Source organism: Salvia hispanica, chromosome 3 (assembly GCF_029641045.1).
Source record: "Salvia hispanica isolate PSC_SH4W2 chromosome 3, Shi_PSC_v1, whole genome shotgun sequence".
Lineage (NCBI taxonomy): Eukaryota > Viridiplantae > Streptophyta > Magnoliopsida > Lamiales > Lamiaceae > Salvia > Salvia hispanica.
In genome coordinates this window covers 44,988,199-45,016,194 of record NC_142694.1, presented here as the reverse complement: position 1 = coordinate 45,016,194, position 27,996 = coordinate 44,988,199, and the positions used below count along the sequence as shown (strand labels likewise).

At 37.4% G+C, this 27,996-nt stretch overlaps 3 protein-coding genes and 1 long non-coding RNA gene across 9 annotated transcripts; 2 read left to right on the top strand and 2 right to left on the bottom strand.

Annotated features, from left to right (window-relative positions):
- Positions 1-550: 550 nt before the first annotated feature.
- Positions 551-4,432, top strand: LOC125211542 (uncharacterized). Of its 2 annotated transcripts, none has more exons than XM_048111385.2 (6): positions 551-945; positions 1,393-2,430; positions 3,271-3,465; positions 3,572-3,702; positions 3,873-3,983; positions 4,064-4,432. In XM_048111385.2, exons 1-6 carry the CDS (start codon positions 784-786, stop codon positions 4,125-4,127), a joined length of 1,701 nt encoding a protein of 566 aa, XP_047967342.2. In that variant the 5' UTR covers positions 551-783; the 3' UTR covers positions 4,128-4,432. The 2 variants fall into 2 exon arrangements, with proteins under 2 accessions (XP_047967342.2, XP_047967341.2); XM_048111384.2 differs by having other exon boundaries at positions 552-945; positions 3,551-3,702.
- Positions 4,433-10,147: 5,715 nt separating this feature from the next.
- On the top strand, positions 10,148-15,578 carry BMY2 (beta-amylase 2). Of its 4 annotated transcripts, none has more exons than XM_048117308.2 (10): positions 10,150-10,771; positions 12,019-12,243; positions 12,756-12,836; positions 12,961-13,164; positions 13,542-13,736; positions 14,149-14,313; positions 14,470-14,730; positions 14,821-15,033; positions 15,097-15,316; positions 15,396-15,578. In XM_048117308.2, exons 1-10 carry the CDS (start codon positions 10,262-10,264, stop codon positions 15,410-15,412), a joined length of 2,091 nt encoding a protein of 696 aa, XP_047973265.1. In that variant the 5' UTR covers positions 10,150-10,261; the 3' UTR covers positions 15,413-15,578. The 4 variants fall into 4 exon arrangements, 2 of the variants coding, with proteins under 2 accessions (XP_047973265.1, XP_047973266.1); XM_048117309.2 differs by having other exon boundaries at positions 10,151-10,771; positions 12,022-12,243; XR_007175302.2 differs by lacking the exon at positions 15,396-15,578 and having other exon boundaries at positions 10,148-10,771; positions 14,831-15,033; positions 15,097-15,234.
- Positions 15,579-15,675: 97 nt separating this feature from the next.
- On the bottom strand, positions 15,676-21,138 carry LOC125212381 (rop guanine nucleotide exchange factor 14-like). Of its 2 annotated transcripts, XM_048112539.2 has the most exons (8): positions 20,785-21,138; positions 19,741-19,868; positions 17,558-17,929; positions 17,332-17,486; positions 17,163-17,237; positions 16,808-17,077; positions 16,395-16,733; positions 15,676-16,176 (listed from the first exon to the last, which is right to left on the bottom strand). In XM_048112539.2, exons 2-8 carry the CDS (start codon positions 19,814-19,816, stop codon positions 15,799-15,801), a joined length of 1,665 nt encoding a protein of 554 aa, XP_047968496.2. In that variant the 5' UTR covers positions 19,817-19,868; positions 20,785-21,138; the 3' UTR covers positions 15,676-15,798. The 2 variants fall into 2 exon arrangements, with proteins under 2 accessions (XP_047968496.2, XP_047968495.2); XM_048112538.2 differs by lacking the exons at positions 19,741-19,868; positions 20,785-21,138 and having other exon boundaries at positions 17,558-18,754.
- A 2,718-nt stretch (positions 21,139-23,856) lies between these two features.
- Positions 23,857-26,478, bottom strand: LOC148930915 (uncharacterized). Its single transcript, XR_016136390.1, has 2 exons — positions 24,803-26,478; positions 23,857-24,045 (listed from the first exon to the last, which is right to left on the bottom strand). It is a non-coding gene; the product is annotated as an uncharacterized LOC148930915 (long non-coding RNA).
- Between the last annotated feature and the right edge of the window lie 1,518 nt (positions 26,479-27,996).

Here is a 27,996-nt window from a genome sequence, read left to right as displayed (position 1 = left end):
TAAAAATTTATCCCACATAACATGCCGGTGACTTGGAAAAATTTCTGAACTCAGGTAATATAACCTCTTTTTGGCTGATTTCGAAAGCACAAACCCGATTCAATCGACAGAAAACGTAATTGAGAAGAGTGAAATCATCGACAAACGGTTTATGGATAAAATCGGCGTAAAGAAGATTCAATAAAAAAACATAAAACGCCGTCGTTTTGTGCCCAGTCAGAAATTTTGCCAAGGCACGCATCAGACATGCCACGTGAGATGAGTTTTTAACGAAAATATATCGTCAGGTCGGGTAGTTTAGGAAATTTGCACGATCCGATAAAATCGTGACTTTAGACGCAACTTATAGAGTTTGTGGGAAAAACCAAACTTTCCCAAAAATTTGTGATTTTTTAGGCAATTTGCCCTATTAAAAATGCTTGCATCTATTTTGGGCTTATTTTATGGCCCAATATGGTTGAAAAATAATTTGAAATTTTGAAATTGGGCTGACTGCGATGGCCCCATTTTCTCAACAGATTCATGTCTAAGCAGAAATGGCGTCACACCAATTTCGAATTGAATCCCCAAAGGCTCAAATTCTGCCACATTTCACGCTCCCCTACCCCCACTGCGCCATGCTTGCAATCATTAGCTGGTGAATACTGATACAGTTTGCTTAAATCGCAATTATTACCATCAAATTCTGGATCTGGACATGTTGTAAGCAATCCAGCATTCTGCCACTAATTGCGGCGGATCTTCTCTCAGCATTTGTTTCAATGATGACTGAATGAAAAGAGAATGGGATTGAGCAGTAGCAAGCACAATGCTGCCGGCCGATTGCCTTCTTCCTCTTCTTCTTCGTCGTCTCGATGTGCCATTCGGAGGAGTCGATCCAGCCGAAGCAGAGTTTTGAAGTCGTCCTGCCTCGGATCTCACTGCGATAATCGTGATGAACGACAGGTGATTTTTTTTTTGTTTAATTCATTTTGATTCGTTCGGTGTTTTTTTTTGTAGATCTAATTTATGTTTGAGTTGGAAGATGGCGGAATTGGTGTGCATGTAATTTCATCATTTTTATGTTGTGCGGAATTGGTTAAAATCAGCTTCGTTTTGGTATGTGCTATTGAAATTGTGAATATGAGAAAATTGTGGGAAGCTTAATTGAATTAGGCATTTCTTCCTGCAATCTGATTTAGCGTAAGAACATGAATTGATGGAAATTTTGATGTTGACTGCATACATTGGCTTGGCGTAGCTGGTTTAACTCGTACCTTTTTTTTGAATTGATCAGTTTGTCCATCATTAATCTGTTGCCAAATTGCGAGTAGTTCATTTCTCACAACTACTACATTAGATTAATGAGCATTATGAAAATGCCAACCAAGTAACATCATGTTGAGATTTCAGGTCTCTGATGGCCCAACTGAAGAAAATGGAACGACTGCCTTCTGTCCAAGTGAGAATAAATTAGGCTCTTGTCCAGTTTCAGCAGAATGTTACGGGACAGAAAAAGCTGAGGAGAGCAATGACATGAACTGTATAAACTCTGGCATTCAGCTCCACGAGTGGGGTGAGCCTAGCATCACCAATAATGCCTCTACAGAAGGCAACAGTTCCTCTCGGTCATTTAATCCTCCTAGCCGGTTCCTTTCTCGCCTTAGTACTAATCCTGGAAACTTGAGCTTCCGTCTCACAAGAGGTGACAGTTTGGGCTCCACTAGATCTTATCCTACACCTTCAATGGGTCTCACAACTTCAAATGACGAAGTAGAAGAATGTGTTGATCCCTCTAGTAGCTATGTAAATAGAAATGAGAGGTCACAAGGCTGTGATTTTTTTCCTGCTTGCTTCACCAGTAAGTCTCCTGGAAGGCAAGATGAAAATAATGCATCTAGCCGAAATCCTGTTTTTTCCAGAAGTTTTCAAGATAGCCGACAGTTAAATAATGGTCAAGGCATACTGAGAAATAGAAATAATACAACAGTAGATAGCAATCCCATTTTATTTTCACCTTTAGATCATGTAAACACTGATGATGATGGAACAAGGCATGCTGCAAGACAGTTTGCTCGAGAACCTGCCGAACGAAATATTAGGTTCAGTAGAACATTAAGTGTGGGTAGGCTTCGTGACAGAGTTCTTCGTAGAACTGCTGCTTCTGATTTGGAGTTATATAATTTTCAGCAAGACAGGGAGGTGGGGCTTGCTCATCAGGATGCTGTGGCACAGGGTTTAGGCCATGCAGAACTAGATCTAACGTCAGATGATAATAGCTTTACTCATCAGAACACCTCTGACAATGTCCTGTCCAGTTTTCCTAGCCCCTTTTACGGTAATCAAAATAATGCATATGGAACCCCACGAGCAGCTAGAGAGACCAGGTATAGAGATCTACTGGAACATAGATCAAATTTCATGGAGCGCCGACGAAGAATAAGATCACAGGTAGTTTAATCTTTCTCACTTTTCACATACAATTGTAAATTTTGGTAATAACCAACTAATGCTTTCTCTTGAATTTTATGTATTCTACTTCCTTTTTCATTTTTTGACATCATGAGTACAATATCTAATATGGACATAAGATTTGGGGGTAATTTGGATTTTAGGTCCAGAACCACCATTCCTTCTGGCTTACACACACAGAGATCTATAACTTTCACAAAAGATCTAGCCGGAGTTATTATGAAAGTAGCTAAAATAATTATATAAGTGAACCTTGAATTCCTAAAGGCCAACCATGTTAGATTGGTAAGCTACATACATGCACTGGCTACCGATACTTGGAATTTCTCCTCCTGAAACTCTGTTGATGCAAACAAGAAACTGCAAGAGCTTTCTTCTAACTATTATGGGCTCAGTTTAGTAATAATCATTTTTTCTATGTTTTTGCTTACGTTGACGAATTCATCTCTGAATACACCTTTTACAAATTAACCCAAGAAAATGAACTTTTTGTGTGTGTGAGTGTTTTCACATTTGGTCTTCCTTTTTGTGTGCTTAAGCTTGTGGAATCTGATAGGGAATCAAAATGGCTTCTAAACTTGTGTAAACATCTTCTTTTATATTTCTTGAAGACTGAAACCTGCAAAGTGCAAACCATGTTTAGGATGTTTCAGATAAACGCATGCAGCCATTTTAATATCTGAACAATACTGAGCCTAAACAGTTAAGCTATCAGGTTCTTATGACAGTGACCTTTCTGTCCATAATTCCAAAAATAATGTTTCTATGCAGCTCGCATCCATGCTGTGTATAACTAACAATCCACTAATCTTCTCTTAGGTGCGTGCACTTCAGAGACTTGGAAGCCGATTTGAGGGCTTGTCTGCTCAGGAGAGGTCTTGCATCTTATCTGGTCAGCATCAAGGAGGTCATTGTACTTGCCGCATTGCTGCTCGAGAGCCTAATTCAAACAATGATGCTAATGCTAGGGCTAGCATATCAAGAATTGTCATGCTAGCAGAGGCTTTATTTGAGGTAATGTAATAGATTTCCCTGTATGATGTGCATGCCTTTTTCCTTGGTAAAATGGGGTGAGATCTGTTGCATTCATTTTAATTAGGTTCTGGATGAAATTCACCAGCAATCTGTCGTCTTGTCTCGGCCTTCTGTTTCTTCAATTGGATCTGTTCCAGCACCCATTGAAGTGGTGGACTCCCTGCCTTTGAAGATATTTTGTAAATTCAAAAGGAAATCATGTGAAGATACTGCACAGTAAGTGAATGTTATGAATCATACTTCGCAATGCAGTTTTATCCCATTTCTGGAATTTCTTTAGCATGTTTTGCATTTTTAATGGATACTTTTGAAACGACTCATCTAATGTTGGGGACGTCTAGATGATATCCTGTTATTTACTATCCATGTCCCTTAAACCCAAGCAGGTGTTACATTTGTCTTGTTGAGTATGAAGACGGAGACGGCATGCGAATACTTCCTTGCCATCATGAATTCCATCGAGCATGCATCGATAAATGGCTCAAAGAAATCCACAGGTGTTTCTTCTAACCTATGCTGTGATGGTTGATGAAATTCGTCCCTGATGAATGACCTGAGGTAACCGTTTTGTTCTCAGGGTATGCCCGCTTTGCAGATGGGACATCTGCCGACCTGACTCGCTAACTACGGGGAGCTGTTGATGGCAAAATCACATGTTTTGCAAGATCAACTCAAACTTGCTCCGTTTGGCTTGTGGAGAGAGGATCAGTTAGCTCCCTTCCCACTACCTTTGTTTGTGTGTTGTTGTTCTATTGGGTTACAGGGTTAAAATGGTAATCCTTCAGCTTGGTTTGAATTGTGTAATCTCTCGCTTTTCAACTGCTCGATGTACTGGAGTGTCTATTTCCCTCTCTGCTCTATGGAGAATTGTGAGTGAAAATAAAAACTAGGGTTTGTTGTAAAGGCTTGTAAATTTTTAAATAAGTAAGATATAATCATTAAATCATATACTCCATATGAATATTATTTAGCTATAGATAGAGACTGAAATAATTAATTTTGGAAGAATATCATGTAAAATTAATTTTGACTTATAAGTCTCGACCTCTTATCCTTAGAGCAGCGGCTAGGGCATGGCGGACGTCCGCCATTGTGTTAGGCTAACGCAAAGGATGAACGGCGTATGGACGAGAGGTCAAACACGGACTAACTGGTTAGCCGATTGCTAGGCTATTGTTGGCCGCTTTTTGTCCGGCGAGCGATGGGCTAACCAATTTTATTTATTTATTTTTTTATTTATACTCTATATTTACAATTCATTACACTTCATTTTTTATAAACACCAACAATTAAAATGAATTAGTTGTATTTGTCAATTTATTTGCTAGGCTATGGGAAATGTATGATGATGTGACGGGAGGAGTTTTTGGCTAGGCTATTGCTAGCTTATTCTTATTGTAGATGCTCTTAGAGCATCCACAACGCGGCTCGTCGCCGTCTCGATCTCGTCCCGCCGAGACGAGACGGCCACGAGACCGCGTTGCAAACTCCATCTCGTCCCAAAGAGACGAATCAACTCATCGCGCGTGTGACATTCCAAACTCGGAACATGCATCATTTTTTATGATTTCATATTTTATTATATTTTGGAACATGCCTCAATTTTTATGATTACATATTATATTATAATTAGCACCATATTATATAGTAACTATGCTAAATAGTTTCTCTAATTATAAATATTTTTGTGTTTAGAATACACACAATAAATAAATTAAATTATATCAATGCATGTAGTTATGCACGATGATGTTAGATGAATAAATAGTATCTATATATATATATATAGTTTATATGTTTCCAATCGACAATAATCATCAATTATGGTTTCTTATTAATATGCCACGTATTATATTTTCCTATATGTGCTAGCATATATGTGTATGCGTGTAATGAATTTAGTAAGCCACTTTTCACCGTTAGTTGTGTAGCAAAGAGTTAAGGCGGTTAAAATAAATATGTGCCCATTTTCACAATATAAAGTATAAACTTTGTAGACCAAAGCAGAAAAGTCTATAAGGAGAAGGCAAAAGAACTATCCTAAATAATTACTCAGAATTTCGTAGACTAGTGGAGTATCAAGAATCATAGATAGAGAAGCAAGAGTAAGAGTAAGTGTTTGACCAGATTATCTATCTTAATTAGGCGTTTAATCTATCTTAATTAGGCGTGTATAAATCACACTTTTAATTTTACATATTTTATGTGATTGATTGCTATGTGTTAAATTGGAGTGAATATTTGAATTATATGATATGAGACTAAATGGTTATGTGTTATTTAATATTGATGGTGTAATATGACGTGGGTTGATGTGAGTTACAGTTATTATAAGGGTCGGCGGCTGACGCGTTTTGGCAACCTTCTCCTCTCATCATTTTTGCATATAGATAAATGTAAAGTATATAGAGTGGTGAGAGGGTCTCACTACTGTTTAGAATGTTTAGAAACATTTACTTGATAAAATGTTGATTTTTGAAATGATATAATATGCGTGTTTTAGGTACTTGACGCATGGGTTAATTTATTTAACATTTAAAATTTATTTATATTAAGTGCATACGTCATAAGGGTTGAGGTGTGACAGTGCGTCTCGCGCGGAAGGGCATCGAGACGAGCTGTCTCGCCACGCGCTAGCGCCACGTGGCGCATGCCGGCGCTAGGCGTAACGCCTACTCGCCGGCCCGCGAGTGGGCGTCGTTTTTATGACGTCATAATTTTATTTTATTTATTTAAAAATTCGATTTTTCGAAATAAAAAGAAATAAATAAATGTTAAACGGTAATATGATCGTTCAACGGTCAATTTTTTTTTTTAATTCTATAAATACTCCCTTATTACTTCATTCTCCGTTCTACACACAAACACTCATCTATCTTTTCTCTCCAATTTTTGAAAAAATATCCGGTGACGGAAACTCCGGCGGGTTCGACTTGAACGCGTTTGGCGATTGAAAGGGCATGTACAACGTTTTGGGTGCTACCGGTTCCGGTTCGTCGCCGGGCATCCAAGGCTCGACGACGCCGGCGGCGTACCAAATACCACATTTTGTTGTGGATGCATACTATCGTCCCTACCCCTAGAGGTACGGGCAAACGCCGGGATTATCCCAAATTCTGAAAATTTTCCGGATGAACACACTCTGGGAAACTGGCCGATAGGTGGAGGCTCCGCCAGCCTCAGCGTCAATGCCGAGGAGGAAAAGGGCGACGACGAGGTTCTGGTGGATCTAGGTCGTCATCCATATGGCCACAAGGAGACGTTGGCTCTGTATGACGCTTGGGTCATGAAAAGTCCAGTTTTATCGATGTGTGCACTTTTAATTAATGGTCAAACTTCTCAGATCCAGAGAACCCGCTAGATCACAGGGGCTAGGAACTCAGGGAATCCTTGAAATCCTCGGTCGTTGGGCACACAATCTTTTTCTGTTTCAAAACCCTCAACCCACGATACTAAAAACTAGTATAAGGAAGTAGTGATCGAATCCTACAGAGATGGAAGCGTAAGGAAGCATTTAAGAGACTTTGGAAAAGGTTTTTGGCTGTTGCCACGCATCTTTGGGTTGAGAACTTAACTACTAGACTCGGGAAATGTAAATGATCTATTCTACCAGCTAGACCTAGGAAAACTGAAACATAACGGAAGCATGCATAACGAAAACAGAGATGTAAACAGATCAATACTCCAGCGGCGGGATTTACCAGACCTAGTGAATTACTTTCCCTAAACTGCCTAGACAGATGAAGAACAGATCGTGGGGACCATTTCCAAAAACAGTAAAGGGTACGAATGAAAAGTTGCAACTAACTAACTATGGATTTAACTAACAACTAGCTTCATCTTCACCAACGATTCACGATCACAAAATGCAGAAAAACAGAATAAACATCAAATCGAAACAGAGCATGTCGAATTAAACTACCACACTACGATTAACTAAGAAATCAGAGCAGATCTACTACCACTAGACGAGGTAAATGAGAAAACATGAACTAAACTCCAAAACTCATGCAGAATTTAACAAATCTAAACATCGGATGCTTCATCCGCTCCGGATCCAAGCCATCCACGACAAACCACAACAAATTCCATCTCCGATCACTCCGATCCAACCAAATTCAACCGATCAACTTCAATTCCAACACAATTCAACTCAAACAACCCAGATCAAGTGCGAAAAGCATCCAAGGTAAAGCAACAATCAACACAAACATAATACGAAAACATAACACAAATTTCCATAGCTAAACGATTACGAATTCGACAACGATTCAACAAAATAAGGCCGAGCTTCGAACAGCGAAGACTCGATGAATTCAAAAGCAGAAATTAAAACTGAAAGCTGTAAATTGTTTCTTCGCCTCGCCTTGAGACGGTGGTACACAACGATGATGCAAACTACGAACCCAACCCCTGAATTTGGTAACCCCTAAGTGTGCGTGTAGAAGTGTGAAAAGTGAGCTAAGAGCAAAAGTGAGATGATGGATGCCTAGGTGTGTTGCGTGCTCTTATTTATAAGCGTGGAGTTGATCTTCTAGAATCTTCTCTTGAATTTTCCTTTTTGCCCTCCGTCTAGAAATCTCCTCCATCTGGTAACTATTTCTTCTTCTGCTCACTTTCCCGGCAGATTTCTTCACCAAGTGGCTTCCTCCCTTTCTTTCTGGATCTGGTTGTTTCTTCTACACACCTGACTTAAAAGCTATGTTAGACCTAGGAAACTGCTGAATTTAACTCCATAACCAATGTATGAAATTAGCCTTATCAGGTCACCGTCTCGTACAATACTGTCGTCGGGAATCAACAAACCCGCTTGTGTTTATGGGAAAAAGTCACTGAACTTTACAACTCGAAAAAGCCAAAGGGGACCCACCGCCATAACATGAAGATGCTCCGCGGTCATTGGGACCGATACGACAAAGATGTCAAAAAATTTTGCGCGATATACAGGGAAGAAGCGGCGAATTACCAAAGCGGAGCCAGTGGAGCCGACATTCTGAGAGCGGCGTTGCGGGTCTTTAAAGACGACACCGGTAAAGATTTCAAACATGTCGATGTTTGATCGCAAGTCCACCACCTTGAAAGGTGGGCTGGTGGTGTCCCGTCTTGCACGAGGTCGAACTCGAAACGCTCGAAGCACACAACGGGTGGCCAATACTCGTCTAGTGAGGGCGGGTCAGGCAACCCCTCACAAGAGGTTGAGGGCAGGGCTCCCGATGCAGAGGGCCCCTCCGGTTCACGACGTCGGCCGCAAGGCGGCGAAGGCGGCTAGAGGGAGGGGGAAGAGGAGGGAGAGGGGCCGAGGCGAATAAAGCTAGGCGGGCTCGGGCTCGAACACCCTAATGTCCATGTACCTGCTCGCCACGATGGCTGACACTTCAAAAATGACGTCTCCCCAATATGAAGCCCATCTGGACGACATTGAACATCTCAGGCAACAACTTGGTATTCGGTCTCGATCTAACTTGGGTGCACAGCCACCAACTTCGGGGGATGATTCGTCAGCCGAGTAGTTTTTATAATTTAATTTAGAGTATTTTAAATTATGTATTTTTTATTTTTTTTAGGATTTTAAATTATGTATTTTTTTATTTTTTTATTTTTATAGGATTTTAATTTTGTATTTTTTTTATTTTTTTAGGATTTTAAATTGTAATTTTATTTTATATAATGAAGTGTGTTTTTATTAATTAAATTTGTTGGAAAGAAAAAAAAAATGAAATTGAGATGAATAGTTAAGGGATGAGATGGTTAAGAGATGGAGATGGATGCATGTGATGTCTCTTAGTTAAGAGATGAGGTGAAAAGTACAGTGAAACCCATGAATAGTTAAGGGATTAAATGGTTAAGAGATGAATAAGAGATAGAGATATGAATGACTTTATAATATCCGTCAATGTCGGTTTAATTTACTTAGGGTTCCAAATATCATGTGGAAGTTCCACATGTGAACTTACTGAAACATTAAGAGAGGTAATATTAGTAATTGCATATAGTTAAAACAATCATAAAGTTTGATCAAATTTTGGCTAGTCTCTAATTTTTAAAAATGGTCAATCATATCATAACTTTGAAAATTTTCACAATTGTCCCATAATGTATGATTTGCAAAAATATTATGTTGACAAAACATTCGGCTACTTAAATGACATTTTTTAATAAACTTAGTCAATCGTAACTTTAATTTTTACCATGTACCTGTTATATTAATAAATTCAAAAGTAGAGCATGATGGAATCTTTTGTCATAGTACAATTATGAAAAATATCAAAGTTATAATATTTTCGATCATTTTTTCTATAATTGATTAGAGTTTGGCTAAACTTCATAATTTTTTGATAATTTACTAAATATAGGAGTATTCCCTCTATTCAGTAATATGAATCTTATTTTCTCCTCCGTAATATGAGTCTTTACTCTTAATTGTTGGACATTAATTGAAAAAAATATTAAATATAAGAAAAATGAGTTAATAAAATAATATACATAAGATATTTATTAATTATAATAAAAATGAAATGAGATTTTTATTAATCGGACCAAATTAATACTAGTACTAGCATGATACTCCACGTTTGTTGTACTGCTAGATTTTAGAAGATAAAGTAATTTTGACATTATTAGAAAAAGGCATTTAATATGCAAAATTGCAAATAGCGGTATCTGGAGGGTGTGAAATGCAAATAATGATAAACCAGAAACGAAGATTGTGTGAGTGATAGTCCGAGAAGGAGAGAGCTAAGAAACGGTGGTGACTGAGCGACGAGATGCAGCAACGATGAACACCAACGCCAACGCAATGAACCACTGTTTCGCCGCTGCGGCTCAGGATCTCGATCCACAACACTCTCCGCCGCCGCCGGCCACCAGCACCTCCACCCAACCGTACCACCAGCAACCCCAGCCGCAGCGCCGCCTCCGCGGCTTCGCCGCCACAAACTCCAACAGCAACGCCGCAGCAACCACCACTCCGATAAAGAGCAGGAAGGAGAGAGACAAGGAGAAGGAGCGGACGAAGCTCCGAGAGCGCCACCGCAGAGCAATCACCAGCCGAATGCTCGCCGGTCTCCGCCAGTACGGGAATTTCCCCCTCCCTGCGCGCGCCGACATGAACGACGTCATCGCCGCACTCGCTCGGGAGGCTGGCTGGACGGTTGAGCCCGACGGCACCACTTACAGGCAGACGCCGCCGCCGCCCCCTCCAATGCAGCCGCAATCGCAATCGCAGCCGCCTCCTGCTTCTCATTTCAATTCTGTTCAACAAAATAATAGTAATGCCTCTAACGTGGTGAGTGTTTTGAAAGTTTTGGAATAAGAGGTTTCAGTGGTATGTTATTATGTGAATTATAAGTTTTAAGATTGAACACGTATTAATTGATAGATATGGAGTTCCGATGTTGTCGTTTGCTGTGATGTTGGTAGTGAACTTGTGACTCAATTTGAGAATTCGGTATGGAAAGGAAAGAAAAAACTGAAAGGAAGTTGATTTGGTTTAATTACCTTGAGATTTGGATCAGATGCTAGTTTTTGAAGCTCGGAAGGTTTTTATTTAGTGATCATTTATGGACATAATAGAAAAGAACCTGTACACTGTAGGTTACATACAGTAAACGAGTTGGGTATTTTGGCACTACTGATGAGCTAAGTTTCTCTAAGTTGGGGAGAATGGTTGTTGTGCTTCCAATTGCATACAAAAGCTTAACACCTCGTGCCAAACAAATGGAATAGATTGTACTTAACAATTTCAGTTATTGGTTTTGTGGAAAGTAATCCATGGTGGACTGCATATCCTGATCGTTAGTCCTCCTCTTTCTCCTTACACTTTCAGTTATGCTACAAATACTAACAATCTAGGAAGTAGGACCCAGAGTCCCAGACTACTGGAAATAGTTTTTCCCTGGATTGGACTCTGTGCCAATGGAAATGGTAAACCAATGTAGCTATCTCTTAAGTGTGCATTGCTAGCTCATGCTTCAATACATACAATGATTTCCTACCTCCAAACTGTTAGAATTTCTTTGTTTGAAAATTGTTCTCACTTTCAAAGTTCTGTTGGATTGGGTCCTGTGGGAGCAAAAGGTCCCTTCTATGTTGGAAATCTTCTTATTACCATTGAGAGGAGAAAGCGTGTTCTACCCCTGCCCTTTACTAAAGAGACTTGCATAGTTGTGTAAAAACAATCAAAAAAAGTTTAGATATCTTGACAAATCAGATCTTTCTCCCTGCAGATGACATGATATGCTATCTGTATTTATGTTTCTGTAGATGATATATTTATTTGCCACAGAGTTAAATAAAGCAGAGAGCTTGATGTTGTATTCTTCTATGTTATTATCCAAATTTGATTCTCAGGGAATTTGATTATTTGTTAACGGAGAGCTGGATTGATACAGACCAAGTTCATTTTATTTAGAAAAAGTGACTCTTCTGCTGTATGTCATCTCGTGGTTGTAGATATCGTGTTTGACTGCTGTTTTATATCTCTCATGTGACAAAACTATATAGTGTTTCTGATTAGCTGCTGCTAACTTGAAGCAGGGTGTAAATCCAGTTCGGTCAGTTGAAAGCCCATTATATTCTGGTGCTTTGAGAAATTGCTCTGTGAGGCCATCAGTTGATTGTCAGCCTTCAACTCTCAGAGTTGATGAGAATTTGTCACCAGCATCCCTTGATTCTGTTGTTGCAGAAAGGGATGCAAAGCTTGACAAATATTCAAGTGCCAGCGCCAGAGACTCCCCTGAATGTTTGAAGACAGGCCAGGTATAAACTCTCTCTGAAAATTTGTGCTACCTTCTGAAGGTAACTTTGATTTAATTTGCTTAGTCATTCATCTGACGTAGCAAAGTTATTATAGTAGTAATTTATATCTGGCACTCATATTGGTTGAAGATTACTGCATATTATGGGAATTTTATTTGTATTTATCCAAACTTAGTACTCATTTACCTTAGCTAACTCCTTTACCTATATGGTAGAACATTATGACCCAAACCAGTATCTTGTGTCTCTGTCCACATAAAGAAATATGTTTGGCATTCTTTAAAACTAAGAGGAACCAAAAATGAAATCTTCAACACGTTGGTAGCTTCTTTCATATATACACTATAATACTAGTTTTACATGGCGAAGGCATGCAAACTTGGGTTTAGTGCTCCTGTATGGTTGTCTAAGATTTTGGTGCTAAACTTCATGTTCAAGGCATTGCTCGGTGGAGAAACATACTTCAGTTGTGCATAATGAATAATTCTCTACATCATGGTCGATTCTTGCAGCTTGTGCAAGATGTTCACTGCAGGGAGCATGGAAACGGTCTTGCTGAGACCTCTTACATCCCTGTTTATGTGAAGCTTGCAGTAAGTATTCTTTCAAAATATTTTTGGAGCATTTAAAATAATAGCCTAACATATTACTCTTGAACATCTCCTGTGTATGAGTTTGTTTAAACATGCAATACCTTTTCTGGATTGGATTTTGCAGACTGGCTTAATCAGCAATTTCTGCCAGTTGATGGATCCTGAAGGTGTTAAAGTGGAATTACAACATCTGAGGTCTTTGAATGTTGATGGTGTTATCGTAGATTGTTGGTGGGGAATCATTGAAGCTTGGGCACCAAAGAAGTATGAATGGGCAGGATACAGGGAAATGTTTAACATTATTCGAGAGTTTGGGATGAAATTGCAGGTATTGAGGTTTTAAGAATGCTTTCTTAAACTCTTTGACCCCTGACTGTTGAGTGTCCTACTTTCACATGGTTCAACAAGCAATTGATATTTCATGATTGAGGGCGTAATACCATTTGTAGTGGCGGCTCTCAAACTTCATACTAACATAGTATCATAAGATCAAATGAAAAAATCTCTACTTGGGGGTTTCTTCCTGTAATATGAAAATATTAGTCTAGAAAATGATCATATAATTTGTACACCATTTTTGAATATTTTTCCATGGTTCTCAATATGCATTTTCTACTCTTACACCCAAAGTCATTATTTTTTATGCTGAACTAGTTTCCTAAGGTATGCTTTTGGTGAATATTCTGAAATCTCTCATTTCTGAAGGTGGTAATGGCATTTCATGAACACGGAGGACCTGATACGGGTGGAATATTTATCTCCCTCCCTCAGTGGGTATTGGAAATTGGGAAAAACAATCAGGATATATTCTTCACAGATCGTGAAGGAAGAAGAAATACTGAGTGCCTTTCTTGGGGCATTGACAAGGAACGGGTACTTAAAGGAAGAACTGGCATCGAGGTAGTTAGCTATTCTTTTATCATCCTTTGTTCCAGGTGAACGATTCATGGCCATGGCCTTTTAAAGCCTCTTGGATCATTTCATACTTGACGGTTTAATGACTTCTGCAATCTGGAGCATAACTCTTGTTCAGTTTGCTTCACCAATAAAATTCAAGAATCTAAGTTACCGCATTAAATTCCCAAAACCATCCTCAATAATTTTTCATGTATAATGTTCTCTCCTTGAAGTTCCTAGATTTAGTACTTGATCCATGATTTGCTTCTAACATTTACCTCTTTATTCATATCAGTTATAGGAATTTACTAGAGTATGTTTGTTGCTGTCCTTCGGAATGGTGATTTTATGCAGCTCGACATACAGAATAAGAAAATTTATTTGTACATAAACCAGTATGTTTCTGTAATTTCAGATCTATTTTGATTTCATGAGAAGCTTCCGAACTGAGTTTGATGACTTATTCACTGAGGGCCTCATTTCTGCTGTTGAAGTTGGGTTAGGAGCTTCTGGAGAGCTGAAGTACCCTTCATTTTCAGAAAGGATGGGCTGGAGATATCCGGGTATTGGTGAGTTTCAGGTATCTCATAAAATCTAAGTATCTTTTGAAATTTTATCTTTGAAATTTCTTTTAGCTGGACAAAAGTGGTAAAATTTGCTCATCTTGCATATTAGTACAAGAAAATGCATATTTCAATATTGCGTCCTGATATTTCTATGATTTTCATCTTTCCAGTGTCACGATAAATATTTGTTGCAAAATCTCCAAAGAGCTGCAAAACTCCGTGGACACTCATTCTGGGGCCGAGCCCCTGACAATGCTGGTTATTATAATTCTAAGCCACATGAGACAGGATTCTTCTGTGACAGTGGTGATTACGATAGCTACTATGGACGCTTCTTCCGGCATTGGTATACTCAGGTCTTAATAGACCATGCTGACAATGTTTTGTCCCTGGCAAGTCTTGCCTTTGAGGATATACAGATAGTCGTCAAGGTACTCATTCACATATCCGAAGTCTGTTATATTCCCCCACGAGTTTTATGTTTGTAGATTAGGAGGAAAACTAACAGATCTACGATCTAGATTCCAGCAGTTTACTGGTGGTACAAGACAAGTAGCCATGCTGCAGAGCTCACTGCTGGCTTCAACAACCCTTCTAACCAGGACGGTTATGCTCCATTGTTCGAAGTGCTGAAAAAGCACGACGTCACCATGAAATTTGTCATCTCGGGATTTCAGGCTCCATATCCAGAGATTGATGAAGCATTGTCTGATCCCATGGCCCTGAACTGGCAGGTTAGTCGTCTTTAGTTCACTTAAAGTGACCAATTGCTCTTGGTAACATTTTCGTGGATGCAGGTCCTTAACTCAGGTTGGGACAAAGGGCTTAATGTTGCAGGCCAGAATGGGCAGCCATGCTACAATAGAGAAGAATTCACGAGGCTGGTCGAGACAGCAAAGCCAAGAGACCATCCTGACCGCAGACACTTCTCTTTCTTTGCCTTCCAACAACCTTCGCCTTCGATCCAAAGAACCATATGCTTCCCGGAGATCGATTACTTCATTAAAAGCATGCACGGTGAGCCACATTCATCGTCATATTTCTCGTTTTTCAGTTTTGGGTCGTGTCTCATAGTCTCAAGCTCTTTAACTTGCAGGAGCAGTCAGTAACTAACAATCCTAATTGGCGCCACGGGTGACTACTTTCACCTACTGTACTAAAAAGTTTTTCTTGTAAAGTTCAACCTTAACTATTTTCTATGTAGACATAATTTCAAGACTCTTCTATGTTAAAAGAGCATATTCACCACGATTATATGAACATGTAATGTTTCTCTCTCTGCATATGCCAAAAAAAAAACAATTAAATCACATGAATCATGATAACTTTCTTGGTTTAATAACTAAATTCATGGATTAATAACTAAATTCCATGGATAAAGAACGAATTCAAAACCTATTTTCATGACAAACATATATGAAAATATTCTTGGAACATGTGTTTCAAAATGTGACTCCACATAACAGGGAGGGTTATTTACATGGATTATGAGTTGGTATCTAGGAGAATTTTGACCAGACGAACTGCGGACTGCGGATGCACCAAACTCGGCTCCGGCTAGGTGTCACGTTGCTCACCGAGCTTATCTTAGCTTCGTCGCGACGAGTGTCGACATCGGAAATGTTGCTGCCTGAGTCGCAAAGTTTCTTCACATCCACGGTGTTCAACCGATGAATGAGGGAGTACCTGACGCGGTCAAGCATCGGGCTGTCCGTGATCCCCGGAACTCTAGCTCCGACGAGATGTGACATTGCCACCGGAGAGTTGGGATTGCTCGTTATGTCTTCTTGAAGAATGTCTCCTAACCGTGACAGAATGCTGAATGCTAAGTTAGATACAACTCGGGAGTAAGCTTCAAGAATCGAGTGCCCCACATCCTACACATAACAATCAACATTAATAAGAGGCTCACTTTGACTTGGCTCGGGATTTTAAGAAATGTAATGGAAAGTAAATAGAAAACGGTAGTGGAAGGTGCTTTTATACTTATAAAATATGAGTGAGATAAAGTTAGTGGAATGAGACAATTTTCATGAACGGACGAAAATGGAAAATTGGGACGATTAATGGCGGAAGAGTGTATTGTGTTGCATACCTTGCCATACTGGATTTTTGTGACATCTAGGAATGTCTGAGGAAGATTTGGATACTTGCACTTGAGCTGCAGCAGCAGTAGTTCGGCTCGGTTTGTCAACGATTCCATCTTATCGAGTTCTACTTTAGCGAAAGACCACGACGTGTGAATGGGGGACTTCCCGTTGCCATGCTCCGCCACTCTCTCCTTCCACACGAGTATAGCAGCTTCCAATCGGTTGATGGCTTCGAGAGCACCGTGCTCGGATTTCAGATTCAGGCAGCTGATCATATCCTCGGTAGACAGACACTCTGCAGTCAGGATCCTGTACAGTTCCTCTCCGAGGCTCACCCTCCCCGACTGATACAGGTAACAAGTTCAGTATGTCGCGCATTTTTAACCATGTAGGCGTATACGAGAGAGCATGAAGGTACCTTTGAGAGCGCGTTTCGGATGGTGGCAGGGATCGGCATATCAGCCAAGACGCTCTCGTTGATGGCTTTCGCAGCTTTGAACACTTGGAAGATCAATTTGCCTTGATGCAGCAATCTCTTTCTTTCTATCTCCGAGAGGCCGACTGTGGGCACTCGCGGGGAAGGAAGCCACCACCGCGTGCTCTGTCCAGCGCTTCGGCTCTTTCCTTCAGCTCGGCTGCCCACCTCCGCATACCAGAATTCGGTATTCACCATCGAGTCGAGCATTTCCTGGTGGTTTCGGAGATTCAAGAGGCATAGTGAGCAGGAATGTTGAAAAATGAAGATCGTTTTTTCAAGTGGAGAAACAACATACAATGAGCATGGAATCCAATTTCCGAAGTGCTGGAAGGTTCACGTGGATGTCGGCTCGAGCTTTTGGAGTCATGATCTGCACGTAGCAACGAGACGAGATCAAATCCGTATTCGTGAATCGTGATGCAATCATCGTATCGTTCACGGATAGGGCTAAAACACATATATACCTCTAAAGTTCGGCCATTGGCATCGTTTTGCTTTGCGGGAACCAACTCGACCATATAGTTCGTTGGGGCGAGCAGCCAATCCATTTCCCTTCGCCATTCGCTCTTCCTCTCCTCCGGCAATGGCTCCAGCTTCCAAAGCTCACCAAAGACAGAAGCTGCAATTTTTTCACCAACATTTGTCATCAGCGACATTTTGACAAGAAACTAAACGCAGAACGGTCCCTACCTGCTAGACTATTGATAGCATTCGACAGCGCTAATGCTGTGGAGACACCCTTTTTCCCACCAGTAACATCCTCCCCGAGCAACAGCTTAGCAAACTTTTCTTTCATTGTTTCGACATCTGAGAATTGGTGTGGCTTTCCTTTTGCAAGGGTCGGACGAAGGGTTGCTGTGAACTTCCACTCATCTTGACACTGATCGTCTTTCTTCATTATGGTCCAGAGAGAGGAGAACGATCCGAAAGCATTAGTGCTGGACGAGCAGCTGGAGTCATCGTCATCAAAGAAGTCAGTGACACAGCCATCCCCTCTGCTGGTGCCACTATCGTTATCGAACGAATGAATGCAGCTCTCAAGACCATTATACGTCGTCATCCCTGAACATACAGATTCCAAGTCAGTCGATGAAACACACCAAAAATGGCAACTGTCAACGTCCACGAGAAACACTATTTCCAGACCTCTAGACATCACTTTGTGAGTACACTAGTTTGAGATTCTTTCAAGAAAATATTTGATTTTTATTCTAATTTTTTCTGTCTAAACTTCCATTATAACACATCATAGTAACTTTATCAATAAATTAGATTCACAACAAGGCTTTGTCTCCAATAGAAGTAGATCACTTTAAACTACTCCACAACATTCGTCTTCGGCCTAGAGGTAAGAACGCTGGACTTTGCTAGCGTGATTAATTAACATACGAAGAACATATGTCAGAAAGGGAATGCAACGATCATAGAACTTTGCAAACAGTAGTCTCGGTTGATTCTATTCTTTTCTTAGATTACTTAAGCATATCCGGGTGCAAAAATTGTGTGATCTGCACATGGTATAAACAAGTAACACAGCACATATTGTAACTTAAAACTGACAAAAACGCAACAGTTCGATGCAAAAGACACATTTGCAAATACATAAAAAAAACAACTGGAGAAACCGGGCTACACTATAACGAAAATCACGGGGGAATTTATTTTTCTATTCCATTTTTTGTCTTATAGTTAGAACTAGCAATCAGCGGCCGAACTTGAGATCTCAGTTGTGATATTTTTAAATTTGCAACAAGCATAAAAGTCCATATTTGAGAGAGCATAAAAACAAGATGATCTGAGATGGACTGATCATGGAAATATAATTCTCCAGGAGATGTAGATCCAAACAGAAACCATTTAAATTTGAAAAAAGTAGATGTCAGAAGACAATGACTTTTATTTGTCCCAACATATGTGAGTCATGATTTTTTATGATTAAAGAATTAGGGTCCATATAAACTCAATAGTCCCTCGTCACTAAGAGCTATTGAGAAATCTCTTTCACACCAACAAAAGAGAACAGAAAACTTTTCCCCTCACACTCTCCTCTACCCCATTTCAAACACCAAAAAGCAAGCATTTTGAAATCTTTGGGGGCCATGAAATTGACTAAGCAAGTTAAATGGCATCAAAGAAAATGGGGCCCTTCTCACAAATAAAAAAGAGAGAAATGAATATATAATAGTCTTCTATCAGTTAGATTTGACCAATAATGCTAGGATTTCTTGTTCAGTGGTGTGGCATTGAACTACTTCTTGCAGGGTGAAATAAATGTATAATAAATAAGACTCAACCCCACATGGCTAAATGTGCACAAAATGCAGAGTGATAGGCTTATATGTTTTGCTATTAATATTATATTTTTGGGTTACTTATCTTCTAGGGACTTGACCAATTAATATTAGGAAGGGGGCACATTTCCAACACTCCAACAAATTTCCTCATTTGAAGAGTTTTAAGCCCCAAGATTCAATTTTTTTTTTGGTCAAATTACATAATCTTACATTGATAGACACACATGGGGTAGGTAATTAGGTGCATAGCAACCAATCCATGACTTTTTAAAAACTTTGTATTTAGATTCCAAATAAAATAAAACTCAGTTGTGACCCACCATGACAAGTTGTCCTATACACATATATCAAGCATTTCCAGTTATGCATCCTATTCATGTTTCAATCTCGTATGTTCCGGGATGCATTTACCTCTACGTGTAATGTACGTTTAAAAAGGAGCCGAACCAGACCGGGAAGACGCCAGTATATCAAACAATGTGAAACAGAACAACAGCTCTGTTTTATACTCCACAGTTTATGATTCTTGATTTATTTTTCATAAAAAATACTATTATTAAATTGGGGAAAGAAAATTACTTTCTTGTTCATCAAAGTCATTGCTCATATCTCTTATGTTTCTCGTACAACAAGCTAATCTCCTCCTCATGATCATCGTTGTGTCGGTATCCTTGTCGATAAAAATATGATTTTTATAAACCTCCTTCCTGCATAGAGAAAGAGATATAAAATTAATTGCATGATATATTGATGTTGAGGTTTCTTTAGCAATAAATAATGTGAGATTTTTTTCTAAACTGAAACGCGACAGGTCGACAAAGGAAGAAGATTCTTCCAAAATGTAGAGGGTGAGTAACATCATGATTATCACTCCATATGTAAATCAAAGGTAATAAGGTATTACTTGAGTCTTGACAAAACTAGTTAACAAAATGTAAATTCAGTCACAAATATTGTTGCGACTGTATAACAAGAATCAGCACTATTAAAAACAATATCTTTCATGGGAGATAACAAAAAAGAAAGAAGAAATAATGGGATTACCAAATTTTGCGGCGATTTGCCCCCTCTACAAATCCAAATTGAACCAAAAACAAATTAATTAATCAATCCCAATGCTATTAAGTTGACTCATAAACTGAACTCAGTGAGCTAGGAGTGGAGTGCACGATAACATAAAATAAAAGTGAGAAAAATGGAATCTTGCAAGTGTGTTAAAAAATAACCTTTGACGTAATGAAGCAAGCTTTTTCACAGAAGGAATGGGTCAATAAAAGAGGGTAGTTTGAGCTTGCGTTGTATGTCAGTACACTGCAACACTGCTTTGACTGTGCATGAAAAATTAAATAAGAGTATGACTAAAACTACTCGAGAAAAAAAGGTGAGAACACACACACATATAAAGTGTGTTTGTGGTGAAAAAATAGGTGAATCATGAAAGAGACGAAGTAAAGATCGGATCTTTATATGAAATTTCACATTTTGGAAGGTAGAAAAAAGAAAGTGAATGAAGACAAGATAGAGGGTTGAGCTCATTAATCACATTTGAAGTAAAGATCGAATCTTTATATGAAATTTCAACTCTAACACAAAACCCAGGAGAACATAGAGAGAATGGTGTACCTTTGTGATGGCAGCAAAGAAAACCCTCTTGTTTGATGATGAATGCAACTAAAAATAAATTCTTGTTTCAAGAAAACCAGTCTTCCCCTATGGATTAAATGAAGGCTGTAGATAGGTAAAAGGTTTAGAGGGTGAAATCAAAATCAAAGCAGTAAAATGGGAGGTAGATAAAAAGAGTCTTTAGAAATGATGGAAGAGAGAATGAAAGAAATAAATGGGAGTAATGTTGTAGCGTCAGAGACAGACAAAGGGGAGTAGGAATTGGGCAAGAGCAAGAACTGTAGTAAGAATATAGAGCTATGCCTATGACTGCATTTATTACATTAGTATGTGTGTGTATGTGTTTTGGTGATGGAAATTAGAGTGTAGGGGGTTGAGGAAGTGAAGCACAAATCTAGAATTGAGGAGGTTTTATCAGAGAGAAATAATTAAGTCATGAAATGCTAAATACAGTATATAAGTACTTAATTTACCTTAATTAAATCTTTACCAATCGGTAAGAAGGTGTTAAAGAAGAGGATTAACTACAGTAAAATTATATTGGATTACATAATAAATGTGTGTGACATGAAATGAATTGATAAAAGGAAACACGTTATGGAAAATGAGAAACATAATCAAATTATTGAATGGAACATTAATTGTGATGTTATTAGTTTTCCCGTTAATGTTTAGTGATTAAATGTCAAAATGATTACATATTTTGATTAACAATTTTGAATTATTGGGGCCTACAATGTGCAGCGTTGTGTTGTTCCTTTTTTGTGTACTTACTATATAATCTTTGTTTGTCCATATGCACCTATAGTTTTGAATTATTATTGTACTTACATTAGTAGTGTGACGTGTTTGTCATAGTAATTCAAATGCTTAAATTAGAAACAAAATCGGACAGTCACCCAATTTGTACTATACTGTTAATAATTATCATTCAACCATACAATATGCATGATACAAGTATGTTACTATGGTTATTTGTTGGAGGAAAATGACAAGTTTGTACAACCTTGTTACTCATTGGGGCACGATTTTTTTATACAAAAAAAATGCTTAGAGTTAAAATTATCGAACAATAAATTAGGCATTAGCAGTATAAATGCAAAATTGTCAAACAATATACAACAGTATAAAAGCACTTCAGAACAATACCAATAACAAAAAACTAACGAAATCAAATAATCAACATATAAAAAAGCAAATATTCAACAATACTTCAGAACAATACCAATAACAAAAAACTAACGAAATCAAATAATCAACATATAAAAAAGCAAATATTCAACAATAAAATACATCACAAAAGTATCTGCCAAAAAAACATTTTCTAATAAAGCAAACTAAAAAGAAGAAAAAACACCGGGACGAGAAGGTAAACAAAAGCTTGTTGGGATTGATATCAATATTCACTCAAGAATATATCCCCTTTCCTCATATCACATGTATATGGAACAAATTAAGACTTATAAATATGCTCATATGCATTTAATTAATTTATAGTACTGTATATAATATTATTCATACAAAAAAAATGATTGAAGTAAAAATTGGTGACAATTTTTGTGGATTATATACAGAAATAGAATCACTAAAGAACCCTCAAATTTTTATTTAGGTTTAATTTTATAGTAATGAATTTTTTATCACAGTATTCTAAATCTAGTGTACTATTCGAATCAACTATCAGATTTCGGACGACAATAATATCGCTATAAAAACTATGACGAGACTTGCAACCTTGGTCATATTATAGCCCACCCTAAAAGATTTTTGAGAAATGGCATACGAATACACGATCCGTAGAAATGAATTTAAATTCATTTGTTGTTTTTCAACTTTAGCTGAAAATGCACATTTTAAAGATAAAAATGGGACTTCCAAATTTTAAAATTAAGTAAATATAGACTCTTTGTGTGAGAGAGACTTCACTCATGCATTTCCTGCCGACCTCCATTTTGGAATTTCTCGAATTTGTATGATTTAATATTATTTGTTGTTAATTACATTTACTTCTGCAAGTAGAAAATTAGGGTCATGTGAAAGCTCCTATAAGAGCATCCGCAATGGTGGGAATTTCGTCCGGACGAGGCCTCTTCATTCTCCTTGTCCAACCATTGCAGGACGACGGACCGTCCGGACGAGTGACACGACCGAAATTTCAGTCGCGGACGATGTGTTGCCCATTGCTCGTCAGTCACGTCGTCCGTTCATTGTAGGCACACGGACGACGCCGGACGAGGACGAGCGACGCATTTTACATATTTTTTTAAAAAAAATTCAATCTAGAAATACACCACATTTTCATTCATTTCTCACACAACTCACTCACCACTCTTCCAAAATCATTCTCATAAAACATAGTATATAATATGTGAAAACATAATACAACCATAAAATCATTTCTCATAAAATCATTTTTTACATATTTATAATATGTGAAAACATAAAAAAAAAAACATAACATTAAAAATTAAATGAAAAATGAGTTTTAATTTATAGGATGGACACTAAGTCGGAACCACTGCAGAAGGAAAGGCTGGACTAAGAAATACCAATATGACAATTACTTATCCGCCCACTAGGACGAACGAGTGGTCCGATCACCGTGGATGCTCTGAGTTAGAATTCAAACTTATGGCCCCACAGTGGATCCAAAATCAGCTCATTTCAGCTAAAATTCAACTTTTCGGTTGTAAATAAGTTAGTTTCATTTCATTTTCTATTTTTATAATAATTTTGTTATTCTCTAATTTTATGGAGTAGTACTAGTGTTATTTAGAAAATTAAAATACTATTACTATATGATCAGTATTTATCTGCCGAAGATCATTGCTTCATAAATATATAAAACAAATTAAGTTCTAGAACTAATTCAGTAATTTTCTTTCAGGAAAAAAAGACCTAAATCAATTTAGACTATACAATTTGAAAAGCATTTAATCTGTCAAATTACCAATATTTTTAGATTAAAAAAAAAAAAGAAATCAAAGAATGCGACATCTAAAAATTGTAAAGAAGTTTCACTGTCAAATTAATAATCATATTAAATGAATTTGGAGTGTTTATCCATCCATATGCCGTCGAATTCAAAGTGAGATAGCCGAATTAAATTTATTTTGTATTACAATTATTTAGAATGCCCCAAACTGAAAAACAAAGAAAATTCTTGATAAAAGGAGGATTTAAGATGGAGAGTTCATCTCACATCAAAAGGTTGAATATTGTTGCCGCGGAACAGCCGGAACTTCGGGCTTTCAGCAACACCTGCGGTAGAAAAAAACGGCCGGCACTGATATTTTTGGAGCTGCGAACGCGTCTATTCGCATCTCCAAGTTCCACTCCAGGGATCCGGGTTTTTATTTTTGAGCTCACTTTTACATTAAATATGTTGTTAGTTTTAACATTATATCATTGTCCTTCATATACAACAGTATTGGATACAAACTTTCGATTATCGTTTCCACTTTACATAGTCAATAGATTGAACTGAAATTTTTCATTCAAGTCTCAATTTTAGAATTAGGACAAGGCCACTTACAAATATAGATTGAACTGGTTTTTATGATGTATAGAGTTAAATGCACACAATAAATGTTCACAAAATGAGACGTTTTTATCAGTTAACTATTTAATGATTCTTCTACCATTAATACAAATGTAAAGAATTAGAGATCCTTTATTATACCATTAGTCAAAATACAAATAAATTATAGGACTAATTATCATTATTAGCTCACTCCAACAAGTAGTATTTTCAGAAATCTAATTATTTCATCAGCTCCTAAAATTGATAACTGATGACCTCTGATAAGTAACCAATTTGGACAAAAGAAACAAGAATAAAAGACTACTATGAAAAGAAACTAATGGGTATACGATCCATTTCGCATATCAGCAGTAGTAACACTAACATTTTTCTCCCCCATTCTTAGTTTTTTTTTTCTTTTTTTTTTGTGTGTACAACTTGAATCTGCATCCAATCGATCAATGTAGAAACAGTTTATAGGTCAAGAATTTGCACCTTAGTCGTGCCTTCAGACAGTATCAGTGCATCACTGGATCCGCTGACTTTAGATCTCTGCTTTTCTCTGTCCTTTTACCTGTTTACCATGTCACACTAAAAAATTGATGAAACTAGTCACACTAAGGTAAATAATTCAAATTTTCATGCCACACCTCCAAATCTTAAATCCATCCTCTTTATGGAGATCTTTTCTTTGATCAAATTCTTGCAAAAATGAAAAATCCCTGCTCATATCAAACTCGTCCACGACACCACATCACCGGAAACTAATCCAAAAAGATGTGCACGTAGAACATAATCTCTAAGCAATCAATGCCAGGTACCTTCACTTGAAAGCAAAATTTGCAGATGCTGTCTTTGAGAAGTTATTTTAGACTCAAATTACAGTCTAATGAAACTGTGGAATCAATTACAGCAATATGTATTCATTCTAAAAGACAAATCTTGGAGCTGTTGATTGTAACAATTGGGGCATTTTATATGCCAAGTGGATGTAGTAGCTATGCAGAACAATACAGGAAAATGCAGTTTAAAATGACAACTAAGAACACAGGTTTGCTAGATATATGCCCATTATCCTCCCAAGCACAAAAGGGAGCGTGCCATTTTATTCCTTCAGGCACTAGAAGACAAAGTTATACCCATAAAAAAGCCAACATATACTCCACTGCAACATGAGGAATATTTTTTCAACATGATGGGAAACAACTCACATGATTCACAGAAACAGTCATACTGGAGAAAGAAAGAAAGAAGTAAAACTCATGTAATATCATGGATACAATAAAAGCAATGCAATTCACTCAGAGTCAGGCTTCTTAGCATAATTATCCTTGTAAATCACACTAGGCTTAGGATCAGCCATCACAAAAATGTATCAACTTTTTGTGAAAAAACAGTGCTTTTTCAGTATTATAAGTGAATTCGGAAGAAAAGCTACTACTGTAAAGAGTTAAACCTGAAAATTAATGAAATTCAACTAATAAGAATGACACAATCAAACACTAAGATTTCTATGAGAACAAGTCAATTAATCATTCCCTTATTATCTACTAATTATAATCTGATAAGAAGATGCATCAACTGCTATGGAAATACTTACATTCATACTTTTTCCTAGCAATACAGGAATTAAATTGTCCATAGCTAGACTACTTAAGGAAAAAGGGCACTAATTTTCTACAGACGAGTGATAATTAGGTATCTGCCATTGCAGAGAAACAGGATCTATAATTCATGCTCATTGCAGAAAAACAATTCACTCAGATCCGAAAAAAAAATCGAATTCAAAATTAACACCTACGCCATATCAATCGCAGATCCACGTGAATCCAATAAAAAATCATTCACCGCGGCCTCCGGTTCAGTTGATGCAAGGCAGGAACCTGATTTTCGCCAAATTGAGCGGCAATCAAATGTTTTTTTCACCACGCACACGCATCATGTACGATTGGAGAGCTCAAATTCACCGCAAAATTCACACGCAATCGGCGAATTAAGTTCCCGACCTGCACCAAGCGAGCTAGAGGGCGCGGCAACAGAATCCAACGCTTTGCTTTGAAGAGTATTCATCCAATAAATCCATAGCCATATCACAGAGAAGAGGTGGGATTGCAGGTCGAGGGAGGTGAGGTTGTTAGTTTATAGCTGGAGGGGACGCAGCAGATACTGCCACGTGTCCGGAATCAACGGCTAGTATGACGTTACAAAAGTGTGCGAAATTAAGATGAAAGTCGTTGGGAGTTGTGAAATAGTCCCTGGATTTGGAGATAATTACGGATTGGCCACTGGAGGAAACGCGTGCGCGTTATGGGAGACTTTATTCTTTTTTTAAATTTTTTTCTACTTACAAGGTGAGGAAAAGGTAGATTTACTACTATTGGTAATAATAGAATTATAGATATTGAATTGTACTTGGATTCTCATTTTTTATTTTTTATATATTGGTTGGTTCATTTGGAATGGAATCTGATTTTTAAATCTATTTCTGGGATTTTATTCTTTTTCTGCAACATTCTGTCTCTCTTTTTAACTAAAACCAATTATTAAATTAAAGTGGTAAGAAATATCTAGATATTTTTGGTTGGTTTATATCATAGTACGAGATTTTTTCTTTTAAAATGGGAAGTGTGGAACATTATGGAGTAAAAAGCGTTGATGAGTGATGACAGAACGTTGCTTATGATATTTTAAACATTAAAAAGATACCCGTAGGGAAAACATAAATTATACTATTATATTTTTCTAAGAAAAATGACAAGATTTAGAAAAAAAATAATACTAAAAATTATTTATACTGGAAGGAATAGAGTATTAACTAGATTAACTAAATAAGATTTTATTGGTGCATTAAAATTTTATCTACTACATAAAATATTACTGTACTCTTTTCTATTATACTGAATCATAATATTATTTTTTTAAATACATTTTTATAATTGAATCATTTTCTTTTTATAAAAATCAATATATTTAATCATTCTACTTTTATTTTCTCTCAACTCATCTATTTTTTCTCTTATATTTAATTCACTGAACACCATTTTTAAAAATCGCATTTCTAAAAAATGGATTAATCATGCCTTCCTTGTTTTCCACCGCTCAACCTTAATCTTCATGCCTTCCTTGCGTTGCCGGCGACTTCAATATTCAAACTTTCCGACTATATACCTGTTGACAAATGGAGTGAATGGGTCCCATTGTCCTAAATAGTCAACAAATACAAGGTTTCACGTTTTCCATTGTAGGAATCGGTTGTGAATGCAAATAAAAACGCATCACCACGAGCTCTATATAAAAAAGAAATAGAATAGAATCATTATCTTATTAAATTAAAATATAAAAGCGTTATGAAATTTGATAATCATTATAGTTATTGACTTTTTATATATTAGGGGTATTTCTCTTATGTATAATTAGTTTTATTATTGTACTTCATCATATTCTTATTGAAAATTCTTTAAATATATATTTCTAGTTTGGTGTCGCTTCCAAATGTCGTCTCATAGAGACGAACTGGCTAGCAAGTCTCATGTTATTTATTTCCTTCGTCCCACTATAAGTAAAGACTCATATTTACTTTATGGTACGTCCCATCTAAAATGAGATTTTCTTTTTTGACAAAATATACCCCAATTATTCTCTTTCCTATTTTAATTTTTCTCCTATAGTCCTACTTATTCTCCTCTAAT